At 42.9% G+C, this 27,358-nt stretch overlaps 1 protein-coding gene across 3 annotated transcripts in view; it reads right to left on the bottom strand.

The window, feature by feature from the left end:
• tle2b (TLE family member 2, transcriptional corepressor b) overlaps positions 1-27,358 on the bottom strand; it is a 73,228-nt gene that overhangs the window by 16,231 nt on the left and 29,639 nt on the right. For 2 of the 3 annotated variants that reach the window (XM_047586505.1, XM_047586507.1), the window contains exons 4-9: positions 25,449-25,493; positions 9,034-9,096; positions 7,576-7,650; positions 3,791-3,971; positions 2,434-2,450; positions 238-378 (exon numbers count right to left, since the gene is read on the bottom strand). In XM_047586505.1, the coding sequence (XP_047442461.1) occupies positions 238-378; positions 2,434-2,450; positions 3,791-3,971; positions 7,576-7,650; positions 9,034-9,096; positions 25,449-25,493 (522 nt within the window). The remainder of the gene's footprint in view (positions 1-237; positions 379-2,433; positions 2,451-3,790; positions 3,972-7,575; positions 7,651-9,033; positions 9,097-25,448; positions 25,494-27,358) is intronic. The other variant, XM_047586506.1, reaches the window with a different exon arrangement.

Raw genomic sequence — 27,358 nt, 5'->3', positions numbered from 1 at the left:
GGCATTTTAATTTATTTTCATGTGCTTATTTAATTACAGAAAACTATCTTTATTTATTTATATCTTTAATATGTTTAATTATTGTCGTTTAAATCATCTTTATTTGCACTTTGTGCCTTAACTCTTCATCTATCACAGCTTTCCTGTTCTCCATCCTGTATGTTGCTGCAAGTCCAGCTTCCTCTGAGGCATTATTTAAGGCTCGGTTAACCAGGCTCGCAAAGCACAAACACCTACATAGGAGTGTGGGGCGAGGGACTCTTTGTCTTCACAGCGCCTCCTCTTGGCCTCGGCTCCTCCTTGCGAGGAGGAGTAACCTCCTGACGGGCCCTGGCGCTCCTCAGCGGGCTGGCTGTCTGTCGATGACACTGACTTACTCTGGAGAAAGACGAGGACACAAACAAAAGCATGAACACACAAACAGTATGTCATATTGCAGCAACGTCGGTAACAAACACATCAACTTTTTACACACCCGGCGCAGTGAGATACATACACACATACATACGTACACACAGTTCTGCCAGTGTAGAGGTAATGGTGTGGAGAAACACAAACACACAGTCACTCTGCAAACAGAAGCTCAGGTAAAGACAAGGAGCAGCACACTGAACGGCCACAGGACCAGCAAAGAGAAAGCGCCATAAAAGCACACAGGACAACGTTAAGCACTCACACGCAGCAAGAAGAGCAGACGTAAGCACAGGTTAAGGCGTCGTCATAGCAGCACACAGGACAGCTTATAAAGCTAATTAGTGCTCTCCCCTCGACACACCAGTCCTCATGTAAAATATGACTCTCATTATTGGGCAATAAAGCTGTGCAGGCACATTTACAATGCAGCCTGTCCTGGTGCTCAGCACTCAGAAAACCCCATCAAAGCACTGCGCCGTTTTAGCATCGGGGCAGGGGCCAGAGGTTCGCTGAGGGCCACTTGTCATTCTCTGTCCCCCTGTGGGGAGGACAAGAACAGCGAGGGTTTTACACACCAGTGACTCACACAGGAAGGGGCCCACGGGAATGACAGGAAGGAGCACAACAGAGGAGAGGAGGAACCACACAATGGACCTCAGTGCAGCTCAACAAACTTCCCTCTCTTCTTTCTCTTACTCCTCCACCTTTTTCACTCTTTTAAAATTCTGACATGTTTTACCAGTGTGGGACTCTGTGATAAATGCCCATTGATATGCATCACTCCCCTGCTTTGCCTTTCTCCCCTCCTTTCCTGAATGCTGTAATGCTTGGCTAAGTTCAACCTCAACTCGCTCGTGAGAGAACTGTTTTCCTGGTGGCGCTCAACAATCAGCATTGTTTTTAGCAGTTAAATTATGCTAAGGATTTCACTGCGGATGGAGAGCTGCGGAGGGGAAAGTAAAGGCGGCAGGGCTCTTAAATCATTTTCATTTCATAATAAAAGCCAGAACAAAGACTTGCTGATATTTTTAACAGCGCTCTCCCGCTTCTTCAGCTTCAGTCTTCCTCGTTTCCTTTTTCAATTTTCACCCCCCACCCACACACAATTGTGTTCCCGCCGCTTTTCTACAGGGTCACATAGGTCAGTTTAATAGCAAAACGGTGGCATGATGAAAGAAAGTCCAGCAAAAGGGAAACTATAATGTCATAATGGCTTCCTGCTTTATTGTCTATCCGGTGCACAGAATGAGTTTTCATTAGGAGAAGGCGCAGCACTAAGGCAAAATGAAGCTAAACGTTACATTACGTACCACAGACTACAAGCTCAGACTGTTCATCCATTCGGGGTGAGCAACATTTTACTTTTCTGGATCAGTGATTTTACTTCACCACAGCAACGCGGTTGTGCAACTGTACGTTCAATATTAACTGCGGACTGGATTCTGTTGGGAAACATCTAATGAAATGGTTATCTATGGTATGTCACTGACCTCAGATATTTAAGAACCTCTGCTCTAGTTATTTGATGAATCGTATAGGAATTTATTTTGATTAGGATTTTTTTTACAGACGCTGCAATATTTTGGGCAGTATATCTGGGTTATAATCCTTTCACTTGTTCTGCAAGTCTTCCTAGATTAGTAGAACATTTGTGGTGCTCACGCGCAAACTGTTGCTTGTTTATCCATTAGCTCAATTTGTACATTCTTCCTGATACCAGTAAAACGAGTAGCGCTCCCATAGTTACTGTAATGTGGAAAACCTTGAGAGGCTGAAGGTTGACGGTGATGAGCAGCCATCGTGCTGGTGTTCAGTGGTGCTACTCCTGGCTGAGCTCCAGCAACACACTGTCTTTTTTTTTTTTCCAGAGGCCACTTTACAGCGCGTCTCCATTTCCCTCAGTTTATCACTGTCACATATGCACACGCACAGCGAAATGTGGGTGTAGAAAACACTTATATCAACGTACGCACACACACACACACACACACACACACACACACACACACTGCTACTCACCCTGCTGGGTGCTCCCTCTGGGTTGGGGTGGAGAGAAGGAAGGAAAGAGAACAGAGCAGAGAAAGAGGGAGCGATAGAGATGAGAAAGGGGAAAAGAGAGAAAGTTTGACGTCAGTCCTGATAATAATAACAGTCCACAGTGAGCCAAGGTTAGGCTGAACTATGACGGCTCTTCTCTAATAAAGATACAAGCGTGCTATTGTGCCCGAGTCTCCTCTCCCCTCTCTATCTTTTTTTTCTGTTCCCCAAGCAGACAAAGCTGGCTGTCTTCCCCTGCTGCCTCTCTCAACACTCGCTATCTTTTCACTCATTCTTCCTCTCATATGTAAGAACAGAAACACACACTGCAGCGGACACGCATAAGCTCTTACACAGATGCTTAACACGACAATATGAAGGCATTGATCTCTCTATCACTCTCCCTTTCTACCCTCACAGTTTTTTTCCTTTCCTAGCTCTCGCTTTACTCATGAGAAAGTCTCTCTTGGCTCGGTGCCTGAAACAGAGCACAAAGATAAGATATTCTATCGGGGTGAATGGAAGTTCACGGGGAGAAAGCGTTTCTTCCGCATTTACTCAAGCGCTATGAATATATCTGTCCATATTATGACAGCAGTCTAAACAAGAAAGTTCAAACACAGTCCAAAAGGTGAGATTCTGTACAAATTTAAACAAAAAAAAGCAGCTTCCTGCCACAGATGATGCATTGTATTACTTTGCATGTTGTGTGCTCAGAAATGATCTATTCCTCATGGGAACGGCTGTCTCATTCTCTCCCCTGATTGTTTGTGTCAGTTCCAGGATCAAATTAATTCAGTTGAAATAAACACGAAAAAGCACTAATGTAAATGCTGAAATGCAAACATTTAGGGAGAAGCTAATTATTCCTCCACGCCTGATATCCGACACTTGCATTCTGGAGAATTTCCCAGAGCCTTTTAGTCTTCCTCACTTGGGCTGAACTTGATAAACATCGTCTCAAAATGCTCAATAATGCCATTGATTTTCTATAAACAAACATTTTATGTACGCTGACCTGGAACAAAATCAACTGCACAGATTTTTCACAGTGGAACAATTATGGTACACTTCAGGGCTGTAGGAGGTTTAAGGGCAAACACATCCACATTAAACAACAAAAAAACAAAAAAGTGCTGTGATAAAAACACACTGTGTGTTTGGTAATATTATGCTGGGTCTCAGACTGATACTGCCTAAAAGCTTATATCCAGAGGTTCTGACAGTGTTTTTTATTGTCATTATACAGATGTATATCTACGTAGCTTAGGCGTTCAGAACCACACATAGTGCTTAAATCTAGTTTAAGAAACAAAACTGAAGTTCTGAAGTTCTTTACCTCTGAGATGTTCAGGGTCAAGGTGGTTGCGGTCATCTTTGGAGGCAAGGTGTGCTGAGACCCCCAAGGCCCCGGTCAGTGCCAGGAGCCCTGAGCCCCCTGCACCCAGGGACAGGCCTGATGGGTGGGGTGTCAGGGGGATGCCGGGGGCGTGGTGAGACAGGTGCTGGAGCTGCTGCTGCTGTGGCCACAGGGAAAGAAGGGAGTGGGGAACGGGGGGGGGACAGAGGGGAGGGACGGTAACACACAAGGGGGTGGGTGGTTAGAAAAGACAAAGTAAAGAACAAAGGCAGTGAAAATATTCAGGAGAAGGTGACAATAATAAACAAGAAGGAAGAAGTTTGGGGGGAGTCGGGGAGTGTTGCGGTTGGAAACGGGGGGAGTGAGAGAAACATGAGAAAGGGAGAAGGTGAATGTAATGAAATCCACATGGAGAGCTCGACAGCGAGGGAGGAAATTAAGATGAAGGCGGATAGGAGGTGAAAGAGATTAGTGGATTAAGAGGTGAGAGAGACGGACACCAAGGATGAGAAAGAGGAGACGGAAAGAATGGGAGAAGGCCATTGATTGGTCAGGGTACAGAGGGAAAGTAAAGGCAGGAAGTGATTGAATGAAAGAAGGAGAGTTGTTGAAAACAGAGAGATATTGAGGCAATGGGATTTATTATGAAAGAAAGGCACGAGAAGAAAGGGGTAGGACAGGGTCAAGGGAAAGCAGAGAGGGAAGAGAAGTCAGAGAACAAATGATGAGGAGACAGAGAGGGAAATCATTGAGGAAGCAGTGAAAAGTGAAGGAGAATTAGAACAACAGAGGAAGCACGACACAGGGAGAGTAAATGAGCGGAAGAAGAAAGAAAGTGTGCGGCGGAGAGAGCAAAAGATAAGACATTAAAAAAAAACTCAATGGGAAAGGAGAATGAGGAGGATGAGGACACAGCTAAAGTGAGACGAAGAGAATGATAAAAGATTACAGGAAAATCCAGAAAGCAAATGAACAGAGAGAGAGAGAGGCAGAGAGAGGAAGAGGAGAAAGATGAGGATGGAGAGAGTGGAGAGCAAAGGAGCAGCTAAAGATAAAGAAAGGTTATTATCCTGAGGAGAGCATTATGGTGTTTTTGTGTGTGTGTGTGTGTGTTGTTTTGTCAAGCCCGGCGTATTAGACACACGGACTCACACAGAAACGCACACCTTAGAGACAGCGGTGTTTGTAGTGCTGGGAGGAACAAAGGGCTTTAAGTAGACAGTAATGTGATCAGTGCTCTTACAAGCTGCGGAAAGCCCCATCTACCACACAACTCAGGAGCATCACAGTGTGAGTACATACTCTACAGCATGTATATAATACAATGTGAAATTGCTTAGATGATGTGCGCTATTACATGGGAGGGTTTCATTATGGCGTGATGGTCTGTGTGGTACCTTCCATTTAAAACAAATAAAGAGTTACATGTTGTTCGGATGGAGCTGTCGAACTAAGGTCCGTAACTAAGTTGTAATGAATGTTGCCTACAGCACTATTCATACAGCAAGTATGAACAGCTACTGCCACCTTTCAGAAATGAAAAGAAGGGACGCCCACCACAGCCAGAGGACCTGCGGGGGACCTGGTTTGTTTTATTTCCTGCGAGTGTTTTTAGTGAAGGGGTGATCAAGAAAGCAATTAGTCATACTTAAAGCATGGAATGCTTTATTACCGATAAACACGTTTCTGTGCAACAGATGAATATTTAAAATATAAACTAAATAAATAGAGAACTTAATGTCAATTTTAAAGTGCATAACTGTTTGTGCTGTGGAGACTCTTTGTGAACCTCGGGGACATTTTAAAATAGAGAAGAAAAAAACACTCCCAAACTCTGATTATTCAAATAAGATAAAAAGTGCAAAATTCAAAACACTCCTTCCCTCAACAGGCTTGGATTCATGAGAAACTCACTGAGTTGCTTCTTTTCCCATGTGTACTTCCTGTTACTCCTCACAGCACTGACTAACTCTTTGTCTGCCAAAGCACAGTGGTAAAGCTCTGAACAGGACTGCTCAAAGTTGAGAGTGATCAGGAGCTCTGTCCTCATGAAGCATGCTGTCTTATGTCAGACAGTCCACCGTGCGCCACTGAAAACACTCGCCTACACATTTTACAGTTTGCTTTGTGATCGCCTCCACTGACACTGTCCAGCCAAGGATGTGCCTCTTCCCGCTCGGATCGGTACTTTTGTACAGCGTTTTCACTTTTGGAGTGGGTGTGGTGGACACTTTGTAAAAGGAGCGAGTGTTGTGAGCAACGCTGATGACTGCTAACTAACACACGCAGGTAGCCAGGCACAGAGGACCGGAGAGGGGGCCCTGCATAGATCCTGTCATGACAGTTTTGCTGGCCTTAGTTTTTCCTGTGTTTAATTTTGTTCGATTTAGTGTTGAGGTGTGGGTGTGGCAGGCGTGTATTGGACATTTATCAAAATACAGAACAAATCGCGTTTCATTACGGAGGACAATTCCATATTTTACGGGACGGGCAGCAACCATAGCCACTGCTTAAAAAAGAGACAAGAGAAAAGGCATTGTGTTAATATACTTCGCTGGACGCCTTTAGTTAGCCATTTAAGTTTCTCATAAGTTAGCCATTACAACTTTATAAGTGGTTCATCACATCTAAGTAAAATTATACAAATGGGAGCAGATGCAGCAACAAACATGCCTTTAGCGAATTTAGTACAGCAAGATAAACCCCTGTATGGTGGGTGGATGCGACGCAGCTTAACATCTGAGTCTTTTGAAGTGAAGACGTTGGCTCACTGAACTGAGATTTGTCAACAAATACTCTTTTATTTTTTATGCCTTTATTGGATAGTTTGGTAGTAGAGAGAGACAAGAAGTAATTGGGTGAGAGAGAAGGGACGACGTGCAGAAAAGAGTTAGCAGACTGGAATCGTACGTGAGTCACAACAGAGGGGACTATATTCTCTGTTTTTGGCGCACTCCATTCTAAACTTAGCAGCTCTGATGTGTTCTCTCAAAGATTTACCGTTAAGTAAATGTCATTTAAGACACTATCTATGTCTGAATGAAATAACACAAGGGTTGCTGAACCTAAGGCCCTCTAATGAAGGCATAGCAAAGTTTCCATATTTACATTATTGAGAACTGGGCGTCTTTGGCGACATTCCTGGGGAAAATGCTGTATCAAATTACTGCTAATGTAATCTCTCTAAACACATGTCTGGATATGAATGCAGAATGCTAAATCATAGTCAGGTGATAGCTGATGGGGTTGGGGATTACCGCGAATGCAAACTGAACCACCACGGCTGCAGTTTCACATTAAAAGCATTTCACCGACAAAACATGTGTCAGCTTGAGGTAATCACAGGAAATCTTATGCTATGCAACGATAATCTATCAAAATTTGTATATAAAATATAACGACAAAAGTCAACTTCTTTTTTTATGAATCAGTCAAAAATAATTGGAGGGAGTTGTGACGCAAAAGGGAGCTGCCACAGTGAGCTGGTGGATGAAGAGCTCCCATTTCTCTGAGAGGTAATCTACTCTTTTCACAGCCCTGCTGCTGGTAGACATGTGTTATGTTCACCAAAAAAACAAATCACACTTCATTACAGAATAATAGGATCTTTATCTAATTTTTTATAAATGAGTAACACATTTATCATATTTTTTGTTAAATCTTTCTGAATTGATGTGTGTGTGTGTGTGTGTGTGTGTGTGTGTGTGTGTGTGTGTGTGTGTGTGTGTGTGTGTGTGTGTGTGTGGTAAATAAAGGTGACTCACCCCGATAATGGCGTTGAGCTCAGCCATTGTGACCTGCTTGGCCCTCTCCACGGCTTGGACCACCTGTTGCTGATGCTACACGTATGCGCACGTACAGAAAGCAAAAAGAATGACAGGTTACACTGTATTATCGTCAATAATCCATGTTACCACATCCAATGTAAACATAATGTACAGTATAAAGCATGTACAGTCAGTGAAGACAGGAGGACCATTACATTAGCCAAACTTGAAAGAGGGGTTGTAAATACAAATGTCTGGGTTGGGCAACCATGCATTCACACAACCCAAACACAGACAGAAAGCCACACAAACAGAAGCACACATTCTGTAGCCACACGCGCACAGATGAATGTGCACATCTACACACACACAGAGACACACAAACTGAGCTGCACGTTAACTAAAATCTCTGCCCTGTTTACTCAAAATCCCAATGTAATCAGGCACACAAACGCAAACATACATGTGTGCGATGGTGCTTGCACACATCCACACACAGTGTCAATATTGATCAAACTGACAAAGCTGTGACCTTGCTGTCTCCAGGTAGCACATTCATCAGTGCACACTCACACTTACAGACAAAAACAAGTGTGTGTGAAGTAGACACACACACACACTTACAGGTTGAAATGAAACTAATAGAATTAGTTCTATTGTCTTGCCCAGAGTCCTTTAATTTATTTAGGTTTAACTGAGCAGGTGTGAAACGTACCTTTAAGAAGTGATTAGAGGAAACAAAACACACTTGGAGAAATACTGATAATGTGGCTTAAAAAGCACTTAAAAGGTAGATAAAAAAAAAAGATAAAAGGATCTAAAAGTTCTGGAAAACAATATAATCTATTAGTCTTAAAGGCTTTTCATTCCAACTCTAACTCCAAATCCGTTCTGACAACCTTGTACCGTTTCCCTTGGATGGCTCCTTCAGTCAATCACAGGAGCATATATGAAGGTGACAACACCTTCACATCATGGCTTTCCTGTTCCCTCAAAGATCATCTGACAATGAGCGCAGCCACAGGGTCTTCTTCAGAAACCAAACTGGTTTCACACACATGCAATATGTAACTCAATCTTTATTTATACCATGCTTAGCCAGTTGTTTTTGTGCAACTTATATATCATTTGTTGGTTAATTTGATTTTTTTTTTCAATAGACAGGACTAATTTCCTTCAGAAGCAATTGACAACAGAATACCGAAAGCTAATGAGCTGCGCCATTACCAATACGTATGCTTCTAAAGTGCTTTAATATGTGTGTGCTTTGTATCAATTAACACTTTTATGCGGCAGTTTAGAACAACAGGGCGGAGTGTCTTTTAACACGGCTTTCCATCCATGACATATTCACTTTTTTATTGCTCAGCCTGTGGTGTGGGCCGCTGTCTCCCGTTTGTGTGGGTGCATATTTTGTGTACATGCGTAAGCGTGTCTGGCAGCAGTGACTCTTACCTCCTGAGAGAGGAAAGGGATGATCTGAGCACAGATGGCACTGAGACGCTTGACAATCTCCGCCTGGGATGGAGAGAGAGGGAGAGCGGGAGACAGACGGAGAGAGAAGGAGATGATATATAATCGTGTTGCATATTGTAAGACCATAAGTACACAATGAACGCAGAGCATACGATACACCTTTACAGCACATTAAGCCGGCGCTGCATTTAAACGCCGTCTTAATGAGCGAGGAGCTCTGTCGGCGACGACTGTGAGGCTGCGAGAGCAAAAATGTTGGGAAATGTGTGAGTGACAGGCAGAGGTGGAAGTGATAGCGGTAGTAGCATTACAACTTCACTCATCATCTGGTCTTTTAGCGCCTTCACACTTCAGTCTTCCCTTGTCTTCTCAAAAACACACGATATAACAAGCACACACTCACAGAGAGCAAAAAGAATGTGTCGCCCAGGCTCTGGTCACTGGTCATTGGTCATTGTTCGGTGACATTATTTTTGAGTTTTATTTCCTAAAGCTCAGACATTCATAAAACTGCTTTCTCTCGCTCTGAGAATATTGAATAACACCTTCTCTTTCTTAGACTCTGTACCCATTCACACAAACCAAATACTCATCCTCGGCATACAGCTGCCTAAACGCAAAAACACATAAAAACAAAAGAACACACACACACACACACACACTCTGGCTGTGTCTCTCACACACAAACACACACCGATCCTCTGCGGTGTGTCTAATTCTATCTGTCTGAGTGCCCTCAGCCTCATTTTGTTCTCTTCTTCACTCAGCCGTTCTCTCTTTTTCTACAACAGCTCTCACACTGAGCCATTATTACCCTATTCATCCTCTTCCTCCCATCCCACTCCCCCGTCTCTCTTTCTCTCTCGCCTCCCTCCCCTCGCTCGCTCGCTTTGTCTGATTTTCTCCCATCTTTCTATTTTTCTATATTATTTCCTTTCTCTCTATTAAAATGTATCCTGCCCTCTTTCCCTCAGCTGCCCTCTTTTCTTCCTCTATAACATCAGCCGCTCCCATCAGCTTTTTTTCTATTTGCTACTCAGCCGTCGCACTTTACCACGGACACAGCTTCATATATTTTTTTTTTCTTCCATCTACTGATCTTGCTTTCTCTCATTCTCTCTGCACCACCCCATCCTGACTAACACATGTTCCCGACACTTGAGGATGCTGGAGAGGAAGAGAAAGAGGCGGCAAAGGGGACAATGCAGAGCAGCATTGACTGACAAGAGACAAAGACTCGTTCGCGCACACACAGACACACACAGACACACACAGACACACACAGAATCAGCCAGCCTGTCAGTTACTGTTACCACTCTCATCATGACTTCATGAACAAGCCATCACCAGACACACAGCTCTGCTCCAAGGACACATACAGCCTCGTCACACCATGCATGTGTCAATGTACACGTGTGCTCCTCTGTGCTGACCGCAAAGAGTGACAAAGAGAATGTTGCCAATGTGAAACTTTTAGTACTTTAAACGGAAGGAAAGAGCCTAACAATGGGCAAGTTAGCTTTAACACTACCCAGCTCCCGTTTGACCCGACCTGAACTGCAACGCTTAGAATTGAGAAAGGATCTCTGATCTGTCCAACATCACAGTCTGTTTGGAGGAAAATTTGATCAGCAAATTGCTCATCTGTTAATCACCTAAACCACTGATCTGTGACAAACAGGAAAAGTGTGTACATACAAGGCAGACATTCGTTTACTTCCATCTAGTTTGAGTGCACTGCCCTTCTCCTGTTCTATCTCAGCAGCTACCAGATTGACTCCCTCTTCCCACAGATCAAATTACATGACCTGGCTCAGTTTTGGCCAGAAAAGAACGAGCTGATCGGGACTGATGCTGGACCATATGTCTGAACTGGCCTGAACAAGGTCGGTCGATGCCTCGGTTTACTGTTTCTGACTGAAAACCATGTGCACAAACCTAACTTGACAGACACAACAAAAGGTGAAGAGGAAAAGGGAATAAAAGGTACAAAGAAAGAAGTCATTTGGCTTGAAAATGTTGATGATATAACAGCATACCAAAGGAAGTAATCAATAAGTAATAACTCTTTCCTGTGTGACAACAGAAGAAAAATCAGGCTCTTTCCGTGGCCTTGGCAACTACAATAATATCCAGGAACAAAATACATTTACTCTTAACATCAAAGTGATGAGTTAATTGACTCCAAAGGGACCAAATATGTATCTGATACAGATGAACTGAAAGTAAAACGTGAAGACTGAACAGTTGAGTTAGTGCCCAATTGATAATTAGGCATAAATCTGTATTGGGGTTTTACTGTTGTGCAAGGCAAATGCAGATTAATCTTCCTCAAACTGCTTGGAGCTGCAAAGTTGAACCCTTTCATATTATATATTATCATCATATGGTTTTATTATTAATAATATTAGATTTTATCATAACAAAAATATCATCCCAATAACTGAATCTACAATTGATTATTTATTTATTGCATAAATGTGGAACCAGAGCCAACACAAGATTGAAGAGTCAGTTTCAACGCCACAGCAGCATCTCACCAGCTCCTGTTGAGAGGCACTAGGTGTTATGAGCACCAGCAAGACAATGAGTTTTACTACTGAATGAGCTGAGCTGAGGCAGACCGAGCCGGACCAGGTGTCACAGACACAACAACACAACACAGTCTCGTTCCACAGCTCGGCCAAAGCACAGCCACCAGGGAGCACTGGCAAAGGCTGGCCGGATGGAGGGAAGAACGGATGGAGAGATGAATGGATGAGTGGATACAAAGGGGAAGAGAGGGGGCAGGTCAATAAACACCTGAGGGCAGATACGCTGCCAGCTGGCATGGAGACCAACAGAGACACACAGAGAGGGAGAGAAAAAGAGATAAAACATAGGTGAGGGAGAAAGTGCGCATTGGCATTTAAATTACAAGAGCAAAAAAATAAAAAACAAAAAACAAAACGAAACCCCCTCCTAAACAGAGATGAAAAAACAATGAAGACAAGGAAGAAGTAGAAGTGAATGCAGAACAAGGACAGTCTGTTCCCGAGGTTGTGGTGAATATTAGCCTGTCAGAGCCTGAGGGACACAGATACACACATGCTAGATGTCTACGTATCAAGTACACACACACAGAGGCAGCCTGCTCAGACTTGCCATCTCGTCAGATCACTGACAGGATGATAATCATAACCAGTGAAACGTTTACGATTACAGTGCCTCGTTGCTGCCGCATAATGATCCAACCCGAGACGTGTAAAAAAGATAAAAGTTGTGCAGTGTTAAAGTCTCTGAAATCTTATACTCGCACCAATACTTTCCTCACAGAAGTGTTTTTGCAACTGATTAAGGATAACGGTCAAGGAAACTAACATCTACCTTCAAACCACATTAAAGAAATGTGGATCCAAGAAAGTGATTGATTTCAAATGATCACAAGGGAAAAAAGTTCTGTCTGTGAACATCTTAAGAAACAGGAGACGAGTGTGTGCACGAGCAGTGAGAACACACCCTGTGCACGTACGTGTGTTAGCACGCTGTGTGTGCTACCAAACACACAGGCCTGGATGTGAAAACACTGGGTAACATCAAGGCAAAACATAAGAGTCGGATCTGAATTACAGAGAAGTTCACAAAGTAAACATCTTAAATACAGAAGCCTGCTGCAGGTGGTCGCGTGTGCTGGCACAGAAATCTCTGGGTCGTTCGTATTATTGCTGCAGTACGGGCAGTAGCAGGCGATGTCGCGTCATGAAGAAAGGCATTCATATTACTTATACAGTTAGAGTAAAACAAATGTTTTTTGACTTGACATTTTGTCCTCGTATTTAGCTGTTAATCAAGAAGAAATGTGGGTGCAGTGACAGTTTCTTCAACATTTGGTTGAGTGGACTAAAATAAGGAGCTGCGTTAATAGAAGAAGAAGAAGGTGTAATTCACGGTGTTCAACTGAAAAAAGAAAAAAAACTAACATTTACTTTCCAATTGCTATCGTTAATGTTGATGCTTTCTCTCTCTCTCTCTCTCTCCACCCACATGTTTAACCCGAAGTTCAAATGCAACACGTTCTTGTCTGATCTGTGAAGGCTGTCAACAGGCATTCTGGGAAATGTAGAAAATGACTAACTGAAGTCTAAATAGTCGAGACAGGCAGGTAGATGAGGCAGTGGGATGTGAAAACCCACTAAAAAAGAACACTCTGAAAACAAGTATTTCCCATGACGTTGCACCAGTGTGTCATTGTTTCTTTAAATAATGAGACAGTCTGATTGTTCAAAGGCAAAGCCTGAATCAGAGGGACGGGGTATTATTGGAGTAAGATCTGCCCCCCAGGTGTTTTTCTTATTAGAATAACATGACATTCTTCATAAAGCAACTGGATCAAACCAGGCAGACTAGCAAAAGATAAAATGTGATTATGGACGCTCACATGTGAACTACAGATGATGTTAAGTGGAGAAATGAAGTGACAGAAAACAAAGTCATGTTTTTCCTTGCACACTTTTCACTCTTGACATTAAAGCGAACTTGAACTGGAGCAACGGGGAAGCCACTTCCCTCTGAAAGATCAGCATTGTATTTGGTCTCCCAGCATGTCGGCGAGCAACAGTGACGGCGTTCATGTTGCCAATAAAGCTCGGTGCATTTGAATGTGATGAGCGTGGGTTGAGATTGGCAAAGGAGGAGGAAGACGGTGCCCAGTGTGTTCTGGCAGTGCCAGCTGTGCCAGCCTCTGAATCTCACAATGACTGAGCAAGCCAGCTTCACGTGTGCGTGCGCGTGTGTGACGAGTGATATTCCTCTACTCACAGTAATTGCTCTCCACAAACATCTCTCTGTTGCTATTCCTAGCACCTATCTCTCGCTCATTACTGGAATAGTAGCTGATTTGAATCCTTGGACGTCAGTTGGCAAAAAAAAGAAGAAGAATCTAGCTGCAACAGACTATTTCAAAGTGAATGCATTCCACAGTGTGAATGTAATATTAATGGGGGGAAAAAGATGCAGTCAACTTCACCTTGATAAAAATAAAACTACAAAATGGGTTTAGCAGCGACAGAAAAGGTGTGCTGATGCTCTGATCCTTTGTACTTCTTATGACTGGAGGCTCGTCGCATTAGTGTGATCCGAAATGAAATCTTATTTTATCACTGCAAAATGCGAAATAACAATAGGGTGAACTTCTACACAGTTTCTGGTGATGTAAGTATACGTCGTGGGTGCTTCGGTCCACCAGCCGCCTGCGTCATCCACTGATACATTCTCTACTTGACTGACTATTTGATCAACGGCAAATATGTGACCAACTGCTGCATGACCATAAGATTGTCATGGGACATTAATCAAGACCTTTCTGCGTAACCTATAATCTCCATCATCATTTTAGCCAGCCACAGTTCAAGACACAGCAGCTCACAGCATTTGTATTTTGTGCACATGGCTGTAGAATAACTTCCCCTAATTTCAAGAGCCAGTGGGCGTGTACATCACACAAACACACACACACACACACACACAAACACAGAGCTGCAGTTTATCTCTGTCCCCTGCTTTCTAATTGGACTGCTCTCCCCTCTGTCAACAGTTTAAGGTAAATATTTGTAGCTGGTGACGTACTAATCACCTACTGATTGGGGTTGCAGACACAGAGCTGTTCAATGAGAACAACCATTCCTGAATCCTCTCTTACGGCACGGCACCTCCTCCCCTCTTTCCTCTTTCTCCCCGTGCAATCAGCCTTCTTCTTCCTCTGTTCTGCCAGCTCATTTTAACACTTCCACCGTGTCTCCCTCGTTCTCTATCCGTGTCCTCTCACTCCATTTTCCCTCAGTGTATTTGGCCTTGCTCTTTTGCTCTCTGTGCCCTCCTTCTCGTTCTCTCTCATTTCTCCCTGGTTCTTGCTCCATCTCTCTGCCCTGCTTCTTTCTCAGAGCCTCGCTCTCTTTTCTTTTCTTGCTCAGTCTTGTTTTTTGCTCTCTTTGCTCTCTCTCTCTCTCTGTCTCTCCTCTGGGCAGCATGCCAGCTCCTCTTCTCTGGCGATGAGCCAACTCCTCTCCTCCACTTCGCCTCCTCCCTCTCACTCCCTCTCTCCCTTCCTCTATCCCCCTTGCCTCTGATTGATGGCCCCTCTATTCTGGAAGGAGAGGAAGGGAAACAGAGAGAGGGAGAGAGGAAAGGGGAGCAGTAAAGGACACACACACACACACACACACACACACACAACAGTAAAAGACTCACACATGTGCATACATGTATGCACACTGTCAACTGTGCACACACATACATCTACGCACAAGTATGCACACAAAAGCTACTGCAAATACTGGTTTTCTGTGTACACTTTTTGCTTGTGTGTGTGTGTGTGCATTTGCACACACACACACAAGCAAAAAAACAGTCCAAACTGAGCAGAGGGGAGCACACACACAGATCTGTGTGCAGAGCAAGTAGCCTCCCAGCATGAGACCAACAAGCGCACACACATGCACACGCATCATCCGACACACACATAAAGACACTGATTCAACCTTCAGTGCAGAACCAATACAAGGCAGGCAGTGGACCAGGCAGCAGAAACATTTACAATGAAAAATATGGACAGACAGCTCACTTCTACTCTCTCACACAAAAACACAAACATGAAGTTGGAAACAATGACTTCACATAAACATGTGTATGGATTTAAGGACACTGATGCAAGGTGCTTTTGAACTATACACCCACACACACACACAGAAACACGGGGATGTTACCATGGGATACAAGTTGTGTGCCTCACAGTCAGGGTTGTAATTTTATATTATATGTTTTCAACATCTCTCTCTCTCCGACTATATTATACACTAAGCTATTACTCATATTCACACAGTGCCAGCTCACCAGCTTGCACTGACAGACTGCATACGGCTTCAAACTCATGTCGTCCGCAATGCAATCAGACACAAAGTAGCCACAGTGGCAAAGCTGGCTGCACAGTATGCATGCATGAAAAAGTGTTCACACACACTGACACACACACACACACACACTAGTGAATGCTGTTGTTGTTATTACACAGCTCATTGTTGTTTGTGCCTGAGAGAAGCTGATACATGCGCACACTGTGGTGCAGGGCAACACTGTATTCTTGTCTGCTTTATGGCCACAGGCAGTGCACACACGCACACACACACGCACGCGCACACACACACTGGGCACATACGTTTCTGAATGTAATTACGTGGCAATTCCTCTAATAATTTTCGAGGCGTTTCGTCCAAAATCATGAACCTTGCGATGAGTGGGAGACAGACACGGCCGTCCCTCGAGCCATGCCCAGCTTTGTATCCTTTAACAATACGCTTCCAGCTGTGAATGGGTTTTACCATTTTAAAAAATAATGACTTGCTCATATGCTCTTTGTGAGAGTCCTTTCGCACGGCAGTAGATTTCACCTGTTAAGATAAAAGCCACAATTTGGCAACCTGTTTGCTCCAGCTCAAGAAATGGCCACGAAGCACAGCACCACGTGGACCAGCTCTCATATGCGCATCACATCACACACAGATAAGTTCTGTGAAGCCACCCAGCGCTCCTCTGCTCGTGACAAAGCTATTACGCTAAAAGGCTAGCTCCCTAGAAATCTAATCACCTCTCACCTCTTTCTCTCGCAGTTTTTTTTTCTCTCAACTTATATTGCATCGTTCCTACATTACACACTACTATCCAGCTCTTTCTCTCTCTTTCTCTCCTCTTAATTCACAACTGAGCTGTTACACGTGTACGTATAAACACGGGCTGAAGAGAGGAAAGGAGAGAGAGGGAGAGACATCAAAGCTACACACAGCACAGATGTGACAACATGTGGAAAGCGGCACTGCCTATACCGCTGATCGGAGGGAGAGTAAGTACATACTATAAACACCCACACACACACACACATATAGAAAGCAATTTGACCTCTCCAAAGGCTGTTTTAGTTGACCCACATATACAGCCTCATCTTAATCTTTTAAATAAAACCAAACCGCGACCATGAGATTATGAACCGACTGGGTGGTGGGAATGAAAGAGGGCAAAAATACGAGGCATATGAGATGGAAAGAGTGAGACTGAGAAAAAGGGCAGAGAAGCCCAATCCTATTATGAACCAAAGCAGTGAGTTGAAGATGAAGGCATCTCTTGCTCGCGCTCTCTCCCTTTCTCATTCTCGTTCACTGCCTACCCGCTCCCCAATGAGACGAGGATTCAGGTCACAACTTCAGCCAAATATACCAATCCACACGGCGCACACATATCTGCAAGCACATGCATAAAAAGGCCAGACAGCTCAGGCTAATTAGACAGGAGGATGAGCGCAGGCACACGCTTTTATACAACGCAAGCAGATAAACATTCTCTCATGTGATCTCGCTCTCCTGCACTCTCCCTTAATCTGCCTCAGTCCCTCCCTCAGTTTTATTCCTTTTCTCAGTTTATGTCTCTGCTCTATCTCTTCCACGTCTTTCTTCTCCGCTCAATTCAAATACATCCGTGGGCTGCCAAGAAAATGCAAAAAGTGTTTGCTTTATAATGTGAACTATCACATAAAAGGGAGCCAAAAAGAAAAAGAAGAAGAAAAAAAAAGACAGTGCAGCTCACTGTTTTTTCTGTCGTGCAACAAAACACACACATATACTCCCACACCCTCAGCCTCATATGTGTGGTGGTGAAATGAAAGGAGGGAACAGGAAGGAAGGACAGCCAGCTGCTTCATCTGTCCTCAGGAGTCCACAGGGGAAACAGTCTGGCTGCCGAGCATCCTGACTATCAAACACAGCCTCCTATAATATCCTGCCTGGTCTGTGAGCCACGCAGTCTCTTTATCAAGCATTCTGATACGGTATGTAAAGGCCAAACACTATATGTCCTAAAGACACTGATACTTACATTAAACCTTTCACAGTGTATGTGTAAATGTGTCTTTTTTTACTTGTAGCGCTGTTAATTTGCTGTAAAAGAAAGAACATGCTACACTTCACCTTACTGACTTCTATTTACATCAGTGAGTCTCATACTAAAGTTAAGAACACAAACTCCTGTAAGACAAAGCACTTGGTCTCCGGCCAGTTGGTATTCTACTGTTCAATATAATGTGTGTTTATTATGTTTTCAGTAATCAAATTCCCAGCTGTTAATTTTCAGGCTTTTATCTCATGTTGTTGATACCGTAAATGGCTTAAAATTAGTAACCAGCCAGGGGGCCGCGATCCAGCTCAAGGACACACTGAAACCTTTCACTAATGGAATGCTTGCTCTCACCACTTGGCCACCTTTCTGCATGCTAGCCTGTAAAATTATCGTGGAGTACATTCAAAAACTCAAATATCTGGTGTTGACGGAATTTTATCACTGGGTCAGTGACGCAATAAATGAGAAAAGAGAATCAGTAAGAATTGATTTATTCATGATCAATTAATGTGAGATAGCTGTCACATTTCACAGATTTCAAGTATCAAGTAGTATTAACACCGAAATAACACTTTAATTCGGATTAAATGAATGTGAATGGGTCAGTTTCCTGTTCGTTTACAGATCTTGCTTTAATTTCATTTCTTTGAATGCAGTTGTCAAAGACTTACAAACACGATGCCATATGATATTTAGTCTCCATCTTTATGTTATTACTGTCAATGGTAATGGGCACGAGAACCCTTCTGTTTTACTTGTATTGATTTCATATTGCTCATATATTCTTGAGCAATTCTCCATTAGTTGCGAATACATCTAATAAACTACTGTACTTTTTTATATTAATGAACTACATATTATATTCTTGTGCACGGCTGCGTTGTCTTTTTCCGAGTCTAGCTGAAATGCAAAAAGCTTTTTTGTCATCCTGCAGCTGTTTTCTAAATGCATGTATCCCATCCACAAGAAGGCTGGCAACTTACAGCAAGAACTATTAAAAAAATTCAGCAGTGACCCAGCTTTCAACTGCACAAGCCCCCTCCAGGTTCCTGCTGTTTAATCCTTAATTAACTACCCTCCCTGCCCAGCAGCCTTGTTGCCTAGCATCGTGTTCTATCAAGCTACTAAAATGCATACAAATATACAGTTTCAACCCCAGCAGCCCAACAGTTTAATAACATGAAGGATTTCTCTAGCAGACGTAAAATTGGTGTCACAGCTCAGTGTTTAACCTTGTGTAAAAAGAAGCCCATCATATATTTTAATCATCCAGCCATGCAGGTTTGACTTCGCTGCTGCTTGATTCATCTGGTTATTGATTTCTAAGTAAATCAGGCAGTCATTTATATACACACACCTAAAAGCGGCAATCATTGTATGCTCATAATCATAATGAATCTCCTGTTAGCAGTGATATGATTGTGGACTGACTGTTGAGGAGGAGAGTAGCTACGTGATGCAACAGGAGCTACAGCCACGTATGTTTCGTACACTGCTGGTTCATGCCGGGTATAATTCAGACCCTGAGTTGTGGTGTTTATTTCTGGTAGGAGGTGATATGATGCATATGCAGAGTCTAAGGAATGACCCCCGATCGTTTTTTGTGTTGCATCCTCAGATCCCAGCCCAGTCGTAGGGAAACACTTTACATAGGCAGTTACTGAAATGCTACCATGTTAACTTCCCTACCGGCCCCAGGGGTCTCCAGAGGGACACTGTCCCAGCAAAGAAATAATGGACATTACCGCTGAAATGGCCTCCCAATATCTGTGAAGACGTGCGGTTAATGTGTCAGAATGAAACCTGCACTAGAAAACAGATGGAAGACATGCAAGTATGTTAGCGGCCATATCAGTCTGTTAGGCGTTCAGTAGAATAACGTGCATCAGGACGTACCTGCACACAAACACGTTGACTGTTACAACAATAGAACAAAATTAAATGACAATAAAAATGTCACCGTAAAAGATGAAGTCCTTGCAGAGTGCATAGCATATCTCTGCTCCTGGCAGTGTGGGTCTAAATTGTTCATTTGTCATTATGAGGTTACATGGGATATGATGTCTACTGTATGCACTTCAGCATACCACAACACAAAGCGTTGCACTTTGATACGTCTTCATCTCCAGTTGCACATCTAACTGTGTAACTGTATTTTACATTTTGGAGTTTCCTCAGGAATTAAAGGTCACAAATGAGCACACCCACACATTGCTTTCAGACAGTGTCTGATTAGACCTCTAGTCAGATTGAAGCTGAGTGTGTCTACAGACTATACAGTCCCTCACCCCCTTCTCTCCTTTCAGTGGTCTCCAGATGATAGAAACATCAGTTGTAATGGTTCTTTTGAATGCAAAGTTTCTTTTTTATCTGGAGCATCACAGACTTTTCAGATACATTCTCCGTCCTCCTCTTAGTCGCTGTAGTCTATTCTGTGTCTATTCCTACGGTGGGGAGGAAAAAGTACAGGTATTGCTGTTCTTGTTAAATAAAACCAACTAACTTTATAGTTATCCTTATTTTGAGTGTTTCCTTATTTTATTCTATTTTTAATGTTGGTATATTTTACTGTTTTTATATATTAAGCTATTATTTATTTTATTTTATTCGTATCTGATTCTGATATTGATCTTTTTACTGATCTTTTTGATCCTTTTTACAGTGGGCATCAGTCTCCATGTCCTTTTTCTCGATTCCCTCGTTATATGTATCTTTTGTCAATCAAAATGTAAAGCACTTTGAATGAAATTCATTTGTTTTGAAAGGTGCTATAAAAATAACATTTGACTGATTGATTGATTGGTGTCTGCCGCATTTGGGATAAGATCTAATAATACTTGGAATTGCTTGATCTGATTATATTTTGCCTGTTCTTGTAATTTCCCTGAATTGCAGACAGATGAAGATTCTGTATGAAATAAACATGTGGCTTTGCAGTTATGAAATCTTAGCTGCTGTTGTCTGGTACCGGCTTGACTTGCTTGTTTTCTTGCTCCTGCCAAGTAGTTGTTGGATCTGTTTCTATTCACTCCACGGTCTTCCATATATTCCCATGACGCATTCAGGTCACAAGCGGTTGGGCCGCTGCCGCCTGTTGCTGGTCACAAGTCGAGCAAAGTTTCTCCTCTCCTCGGCCTGTCGATGCAAAACCAGCTTCGATCCATTCAGCACACACCTCACGGCACGATGGCGCCTGATTATATCTGTCAACTGACCCATCCCAAATACTGCAGGCCCACGGTATACGAGTTACAAAGTCACTGAATATGAATGTTATGCATCGGCACATGGCTGGTGATAGAGGCAAAGCTTCCCAGGCCCCAGAAGTGCTATATCAATGAATATAGAACAACCACAGAGAGCAGCATAAAGTCCTTATAGCCCCCCTCAGTCCTCCCGGGGATACAGCTAGTATATATATGATATGATAATGGAAGAGAACCAAGTGAGATAATGTGATGGTGTGTGCGTGCATATGCATACATGTCACTGTATCCATACAGCTTAGGGAGAGAGGGGGAGATGTTATCGTTCTAGTGCCTTCATACTGTGCAGATACAAGATCGGGGGAAGAAGAAGAGAAGAAAGGAGAGAGAAGGGGGGGAAGATAAAGAGCAGGTGTGAAAATTAAAGAGGGGAAGAGAGAGGAAGAGAAGGAAAGAAATCAAAAGCGTCTGAAAGGAATGGTAGGAAGGCAAGAGATGACTGTTACAGCTCAATTAATGCTGGGACATGAGATGGCCCTGCCACTGATAATGACAGAGCGTGTGCTGGAGAAGGAGACGGAGAGAGAGGCAATAGCAGTGATCTCGACAGGATGTTAGGAGGAAGCTGGAGGGGGGGGAGAAAGAGGAGGAGGTGGAGAGGAAATAAGAGCAGATACTGTTAAATCTATTCATGATTCATTATTTCTTGCAGCAGCTCAAAGCTCCCCTCCCTTCCTTGATGTCTCTCTCGCTCTGTCTCTTTCGCTCTTTCTTTCTTTCCCCTTGCTGATCTCTCCCTTCTCTCTTTCCTTTTCCCTTCATTGCTTTTCTTGGCTCTCATTTTCGGCTCTATCTCTTTTTTCCCCCTCGTCTGTTCTATGAGGTCTTTATCCGTCTCTTCTAAGGCTCCATCCTTCCTGTTTATCCTCTCCTCTTTCATCCGTTCAATTAATCTCTATCTGCTATTTTCCTTCTCCTCCCTCCTCTCACACTTTTTCCAACATTAGCACTCCCCTCATCTTTTTTTTTCAGATTCTCCATCTCCCTTTCTCCAGTAATGTGAGCTCTCCTTTTCTTGCACAGAGGTCTCATTTTGAATTATCTTACTTTTTCGAACTATCCCTCTCACTTTTAACTCCCTTAGTAACGTCCAGTTCTCAGTGTGTATTCCTTGTCCACTTGTTTCTCTTAAACAATCTTATCCTCTTTCTACCATTCTCTCTCTTTGGTATAATTTTTAATAGTTGTTCCTTTTTCTACTTTATTGTGTCATATTTCTTCTTCATATTTCTTCTACAAGTAGGCGTCTTTGTTCTCTTTTACTATCCGCTTCACTGACTGTCCTTTCTTTTTCTCTGTTGGTTTCCTTTTTTTCCCTCCACAATACTCAAATAGTATATACTTCTTCCACCTCTCGCTCATATTTCCCCTGTTGGCTCTTCCCTGGCCCCGTTCATTGGTTCCTGACAGTTCCTTCTTCGTCTCGTTCTCCCTTTCTTTAGTCTCATTCGTCTCCTTCTGTCATTCTCACCACCTAGCCTTTCTTCCCCTCTCTCCTTCCAGTCTTCCTATTTTCCACACCTTCCCCTCCCTTGGCCTCCCCTCTGTCATCCTCCCCACCTTCTCCTCCTCCTTCTCCTCCCCCCTCTCTCCATCTCTCAGAGGTGCAGCCAGCTCCCTCAGTCTATTTCTTCTTTTTGGCGACAAGAGCTGACAGACCAGTTCTGCCTGGCTTTGCTGCCAGGCATCTTTCTCTCCCTCTGTCTCTCTTTATCTCCCTTCCCTTCCTGCTGAGTAATACTTTCTCTTCCTGTGATTAAAGTACAACTTTCGACGCATTTTTCTCTGTGGCATTAAATGGCAAGGAAAGCATGAGAAAACAACCGCCTTTAGATAATCTACAATTTGTAGTAGGTCATTTGGTCCTAGATGAATAGCAGGATAATTATTCTCTCATTTCTTATTAAGAGCACTGATTTATAATGTTTTGTATGTTTATCACAAGAGTGCTAATCACTTTTGTATAATCTTAACCCTTCCTACACTTAAGAAGAAACCTCTCGGATATTTTTCTCTGTAGTCTGAAATTCGCACACAAGACAAGTTTTAAAAATGACAGAGAGCATTGAATGCGTCGTCTGAGGTGATCTCATGAGGAAGTAGACGTAAAGAAAACAGAGACTGTGGTGCCACAACCCCCTGTAACTTAGTTTAAGAGGAAACAAAGCAGAAGGCTAAACGAGTGGGGATGGGAAAACAGCTGGGGAGACACAATCAACACAAAGTGCATATTCTTGAGAAGGGGAGAACTGGAGGTGAGATTTTAAGTGTAAATGACTATCCGTCAGCGGTAGCGTGCTAGCGAACGTTGGCATCAAGGACTAAATGTCTACTGTGGATTCAAACCAGCAAGCTGCTCCTTCTCCCTGTAGACTCATTTATTTCATTCATGATTTACCTGATGTAAGTACACATATTTTAAATCCTATAGATCAAACAGGTTTGATGTTAACTGGGGCGGCAGTTCAGGAGGTTTGAAAGCGAATCTGTAAACCCTCACCTCACATTACCAGACCAAAGAAGTCTGGGCCGGAACGTCCGAAAGGAGAAACCAGATTTCTCCTTTCAAAGTTGTGAGGTGCGAAAATAGGCAGACCAGAATTCCTGTAGTCTGAGACTGACTTCTTACAAAAAACAACAGAACCTAAGAGACGGACCAAAGCTGCAGAAATAACCAGAACAGTTTTTGCTCTATTACAATAGTCTGTTTTTCACAGACACTTTCAGAAAAAAAAAAAAAAAAACACAAAATGATCTGGTTTGGACTTTTAATATAGCTGATTCTGATCAATAAACTCATTCCTTATTCCTGACATCAAGTATGACAACTTTAGCCAGAGGTGGAGTCTGAAACAAGTATGTATACTGCAATCAGTATTTGGACAGGAACCAACTGTTTGATGTCTCTGTGCTATAATTACCTTGATAGCTAAGTGACACAATGATTATGAGGTTAAAGTGGAGAGGCTTTCATTTGAAGGCATTTTAGAGATCGTTCCCAACACTGAGATGCTTTCTGGACGTGTATGGCAGCATGCTGATAGATCATTGTACTCACACACTGCCATGACAGTGTGCGAGTCCACCACGGAGAGCAAGTTAGCATGACAGATAGATAGATAGATACATACAGAAAGAGAGAGGGAGACACAGGCAGTCACCTTAAAGGAAATGCTTTTCAACTGGATAATGATTCTGTCTGTGTGCACGGAGGTCTGTCAACACTGCTGAGCAGGTTTCGGATCTGCTGTCTGTCTGTCTGCCTCGACATTTATCTGACTGCGTGTCTGTTTTTTTTTTTTTCTGCATGTAATTTGACTGTCTGCCTTTCCTGTAGCATGACCCAGGCAGCAAATTAGCAGCCAGTGACTGCTCGTCAGTCCCTGACTGCTGACAGAGCACACTGCTCATCAGACACACGTCTTCGCTCCAGAACACCAGATCTCAGCAAGGACAAGTGGAAATGTTACACAATTTAAACTGACCTTCCTTTAGTGTTTTCTACCTGCTGTTTGGTCTTAACATCGCTGGAGATGAACCACCAGGTTGTAGATGATAGCTAATCCTTGTCAATATCCAGCATCAGTTAACCACAGCCTGTCAGCTCTGTATAACATACATTTGCCATGGTAATTGTGCCTCCTCTCCCCTGCTGCAGCCACAGTTTGTTCTACTTCATGATAACCAAACAACACATATTATCATAAATCCACACAATTCAATATATAACGGGGATGCTTGTAATTCAATGCACTTTGCATTTTTTCTAGCATCTTGTTGCACGCTTGTGCATACAGAGTAGTGGGAAGTGATCCTTAATAAATCCAATTTTGGATCCAGTGTAAAAAAAGAAGGTTGACACACACAATGATGAAAAGCAAATGGCGTGTCCGATAAGAACAAAGGCAGTCAGTTTCTCAACATAAAAGTCACATTTCATAGTAGATATCGAAGCTATTTTGTGGCCCTGCTGCATTAGTTTGTTAATTATTTGCCTAGCCATTTTGTTTTTATTTATTTATTTTTTTACATATATGCAGGTATAATGAAAGCATAAGCCCACCTACACAAAAATACAGACACCATGAAATAATACCTGCTCCTTCCCCTGCTTAATAGATTCAACATTTACACAGTCAGTCACAGATAAAGTACACCATCAACAACTGGACGTAAAGAAATCCAAACAGCCTGAATAAAAGAGTTTCTTACCTGTTTGTGCATCTCAATGTTGAGACCGTAGGACATTTCATAATACTGTGGAGACAAACACAAAAGACGGAGCTTCGTTAGTATTTTATTCACAGCACACATTCAGCCTTACACAATACGTCCAATTGAACATCTGTTGCTCGGCGCACTCGCATATGTTGCCGTTTGTCACTGTGGTTTTAATGAAAGAAAGAATAGATGGAGTGGAGAGATGGAAAAGATGGAAAGAGAGCCTAGGTGTGTGTGAGTGTGTAGGTAATGAGGTATTTATGCCTTGGTGTGAGTTATGTGCGATCGCTGTCTCTGGGTGTGTGCGTCAGGGGGTTTCTGCAGTGTGACTGTATGTGTCTGTGCACTGCTGCCAAACGAGCACGGGTTTGCATGTGCTTATGAAAACCAATGCAGGATATCATAATAATGAGACTCTGTGAATGCTTCTTATGCTGTGCTCTGTGTGCGCGGATCACTCTGCTGTGTGTGTGTGTGTGTGTGTGTGTGTGTGTGTGTGTGTGTGTGTGTGTGTGTGTGTGTGTGGTGCATAGTGCATGCTTTTTATCAGCTAAACACCTTTTCATGCCTCACAATTGACTTGAAATGACTGTCTGGAGATTTTAAGTAAAAACACGTGGTAACAAGAGGTGGAAATAAACACTAAATACGATGTGTCTGGGACGCGATCACACTGCCCAAGACACAGCCGGAGTCTCCTGTTGTGAGTATATCTGAGACAGGTCTAAACAGGAAACAAATCCACCAACAACAAGCTGATATGTCAAATAATAGACCACAACGCAGATTCTCTTAAGAAAGATCCAATTAAGAAAATAACCAGCACACTGATGATGTGTAGCGCTATGATAATGTGTCCAGGTCAGCCGTTATTCCGGACGGTAAAGGACACCAGTAACACAACCAATCGTTGCCATGTGTGTCATGCTCCTAGCTGAATGTGCTTTGTGTGTATTCCTTTGTATGTTTGACGCCAGCACAATAAACATATCTGTGCATGTGCGCTTGCGTGCCCTTCCTAAATATGTGGTCCTCTGTGTGCGTGTCTGTGTGTAATGTTCCTGTAATGGTGTTGGCGGCGAGCGGCACACAGACAGCGAGAATCCGTCATGGTGACAAAAGCATCCTCTGCCACTGGATGAGCAACGCTCTGACTGATGAGAGTGAGCCATGGCTCTCTCTCTCCTCCCCTCTCTGTATTCTCTTGCTCATTTACACTCGATCGCTCTCTTCTCTCCATTTATTCCCCGCCTCATTCAGCCCGTCCCTCTCGCTCCAATCTCTATCTTTCAGGCGCTGTCAGTCCGTCTTTTCTCCCTCCCCTTGCCTCTCTATGCTTATTCCTTCCTTCTTTTTCTAGCTGTCAAATGTTCTTTTTCTCTCCATTTCAGTCTATTTCTCTATTTCCTGTCTCATTTTGCTCACTTGCTATCTTTGTCTGCCTGTCTCCATCCACGCATGTACCTCTCCATCTAAATTCACATTCAACATAATTAAATGTAGCACAGCTAGGTCGTACTGTACAAGGTTTGTGCTAAAAATATAATAAATCAGAATAGTAAAAAAAAAAAAAAAGAAGAAGAAAACATGTAGACGTCACAAAACTATATATAAAAAAGAACATCACATTCAGTCTACATTAGATCAAATGAGGATCTAAACAGAGGAAGCAGATGTTGAAGACTTAGAGTACAGTATCATTGTTTTGTCATTGTTTTCCCTCAGCCGTCGTCATGCTCTCACATACTTTCCTGCTTCAGTATAGATTTTGTTTGAGTCTCTGAGAGTGTATGGGATTCTTAGTAGAAACTTGTTTTGTCTTTCAGTTGTATAAAGATGTTTTTTAACTTCAGGAAAAATACATCACTGTAAGCAGAAGTTGATATTCAATACTGAGAGTC

Source organism: Mugil cephalus, chromosome 6 (genome assembly GCF_022458985.1).
Source record: "Mugil cephalus isolate CIBA_MC_2020 chromosome 6, CIBA_Mcephalus_1.1, whole genome shotgun sequence".
Classification (NCBI taxonomy): Eukaryota; Metazoa; Chordata; class Actinopteri; order Mugiliformes; family Mugilidae; genus Mugil; species Mugil cephalus.
Note: the sequence above shows the minus strand (reverse complement) of the source record. Positions and strands in the feature narration are given on the sequence as shown.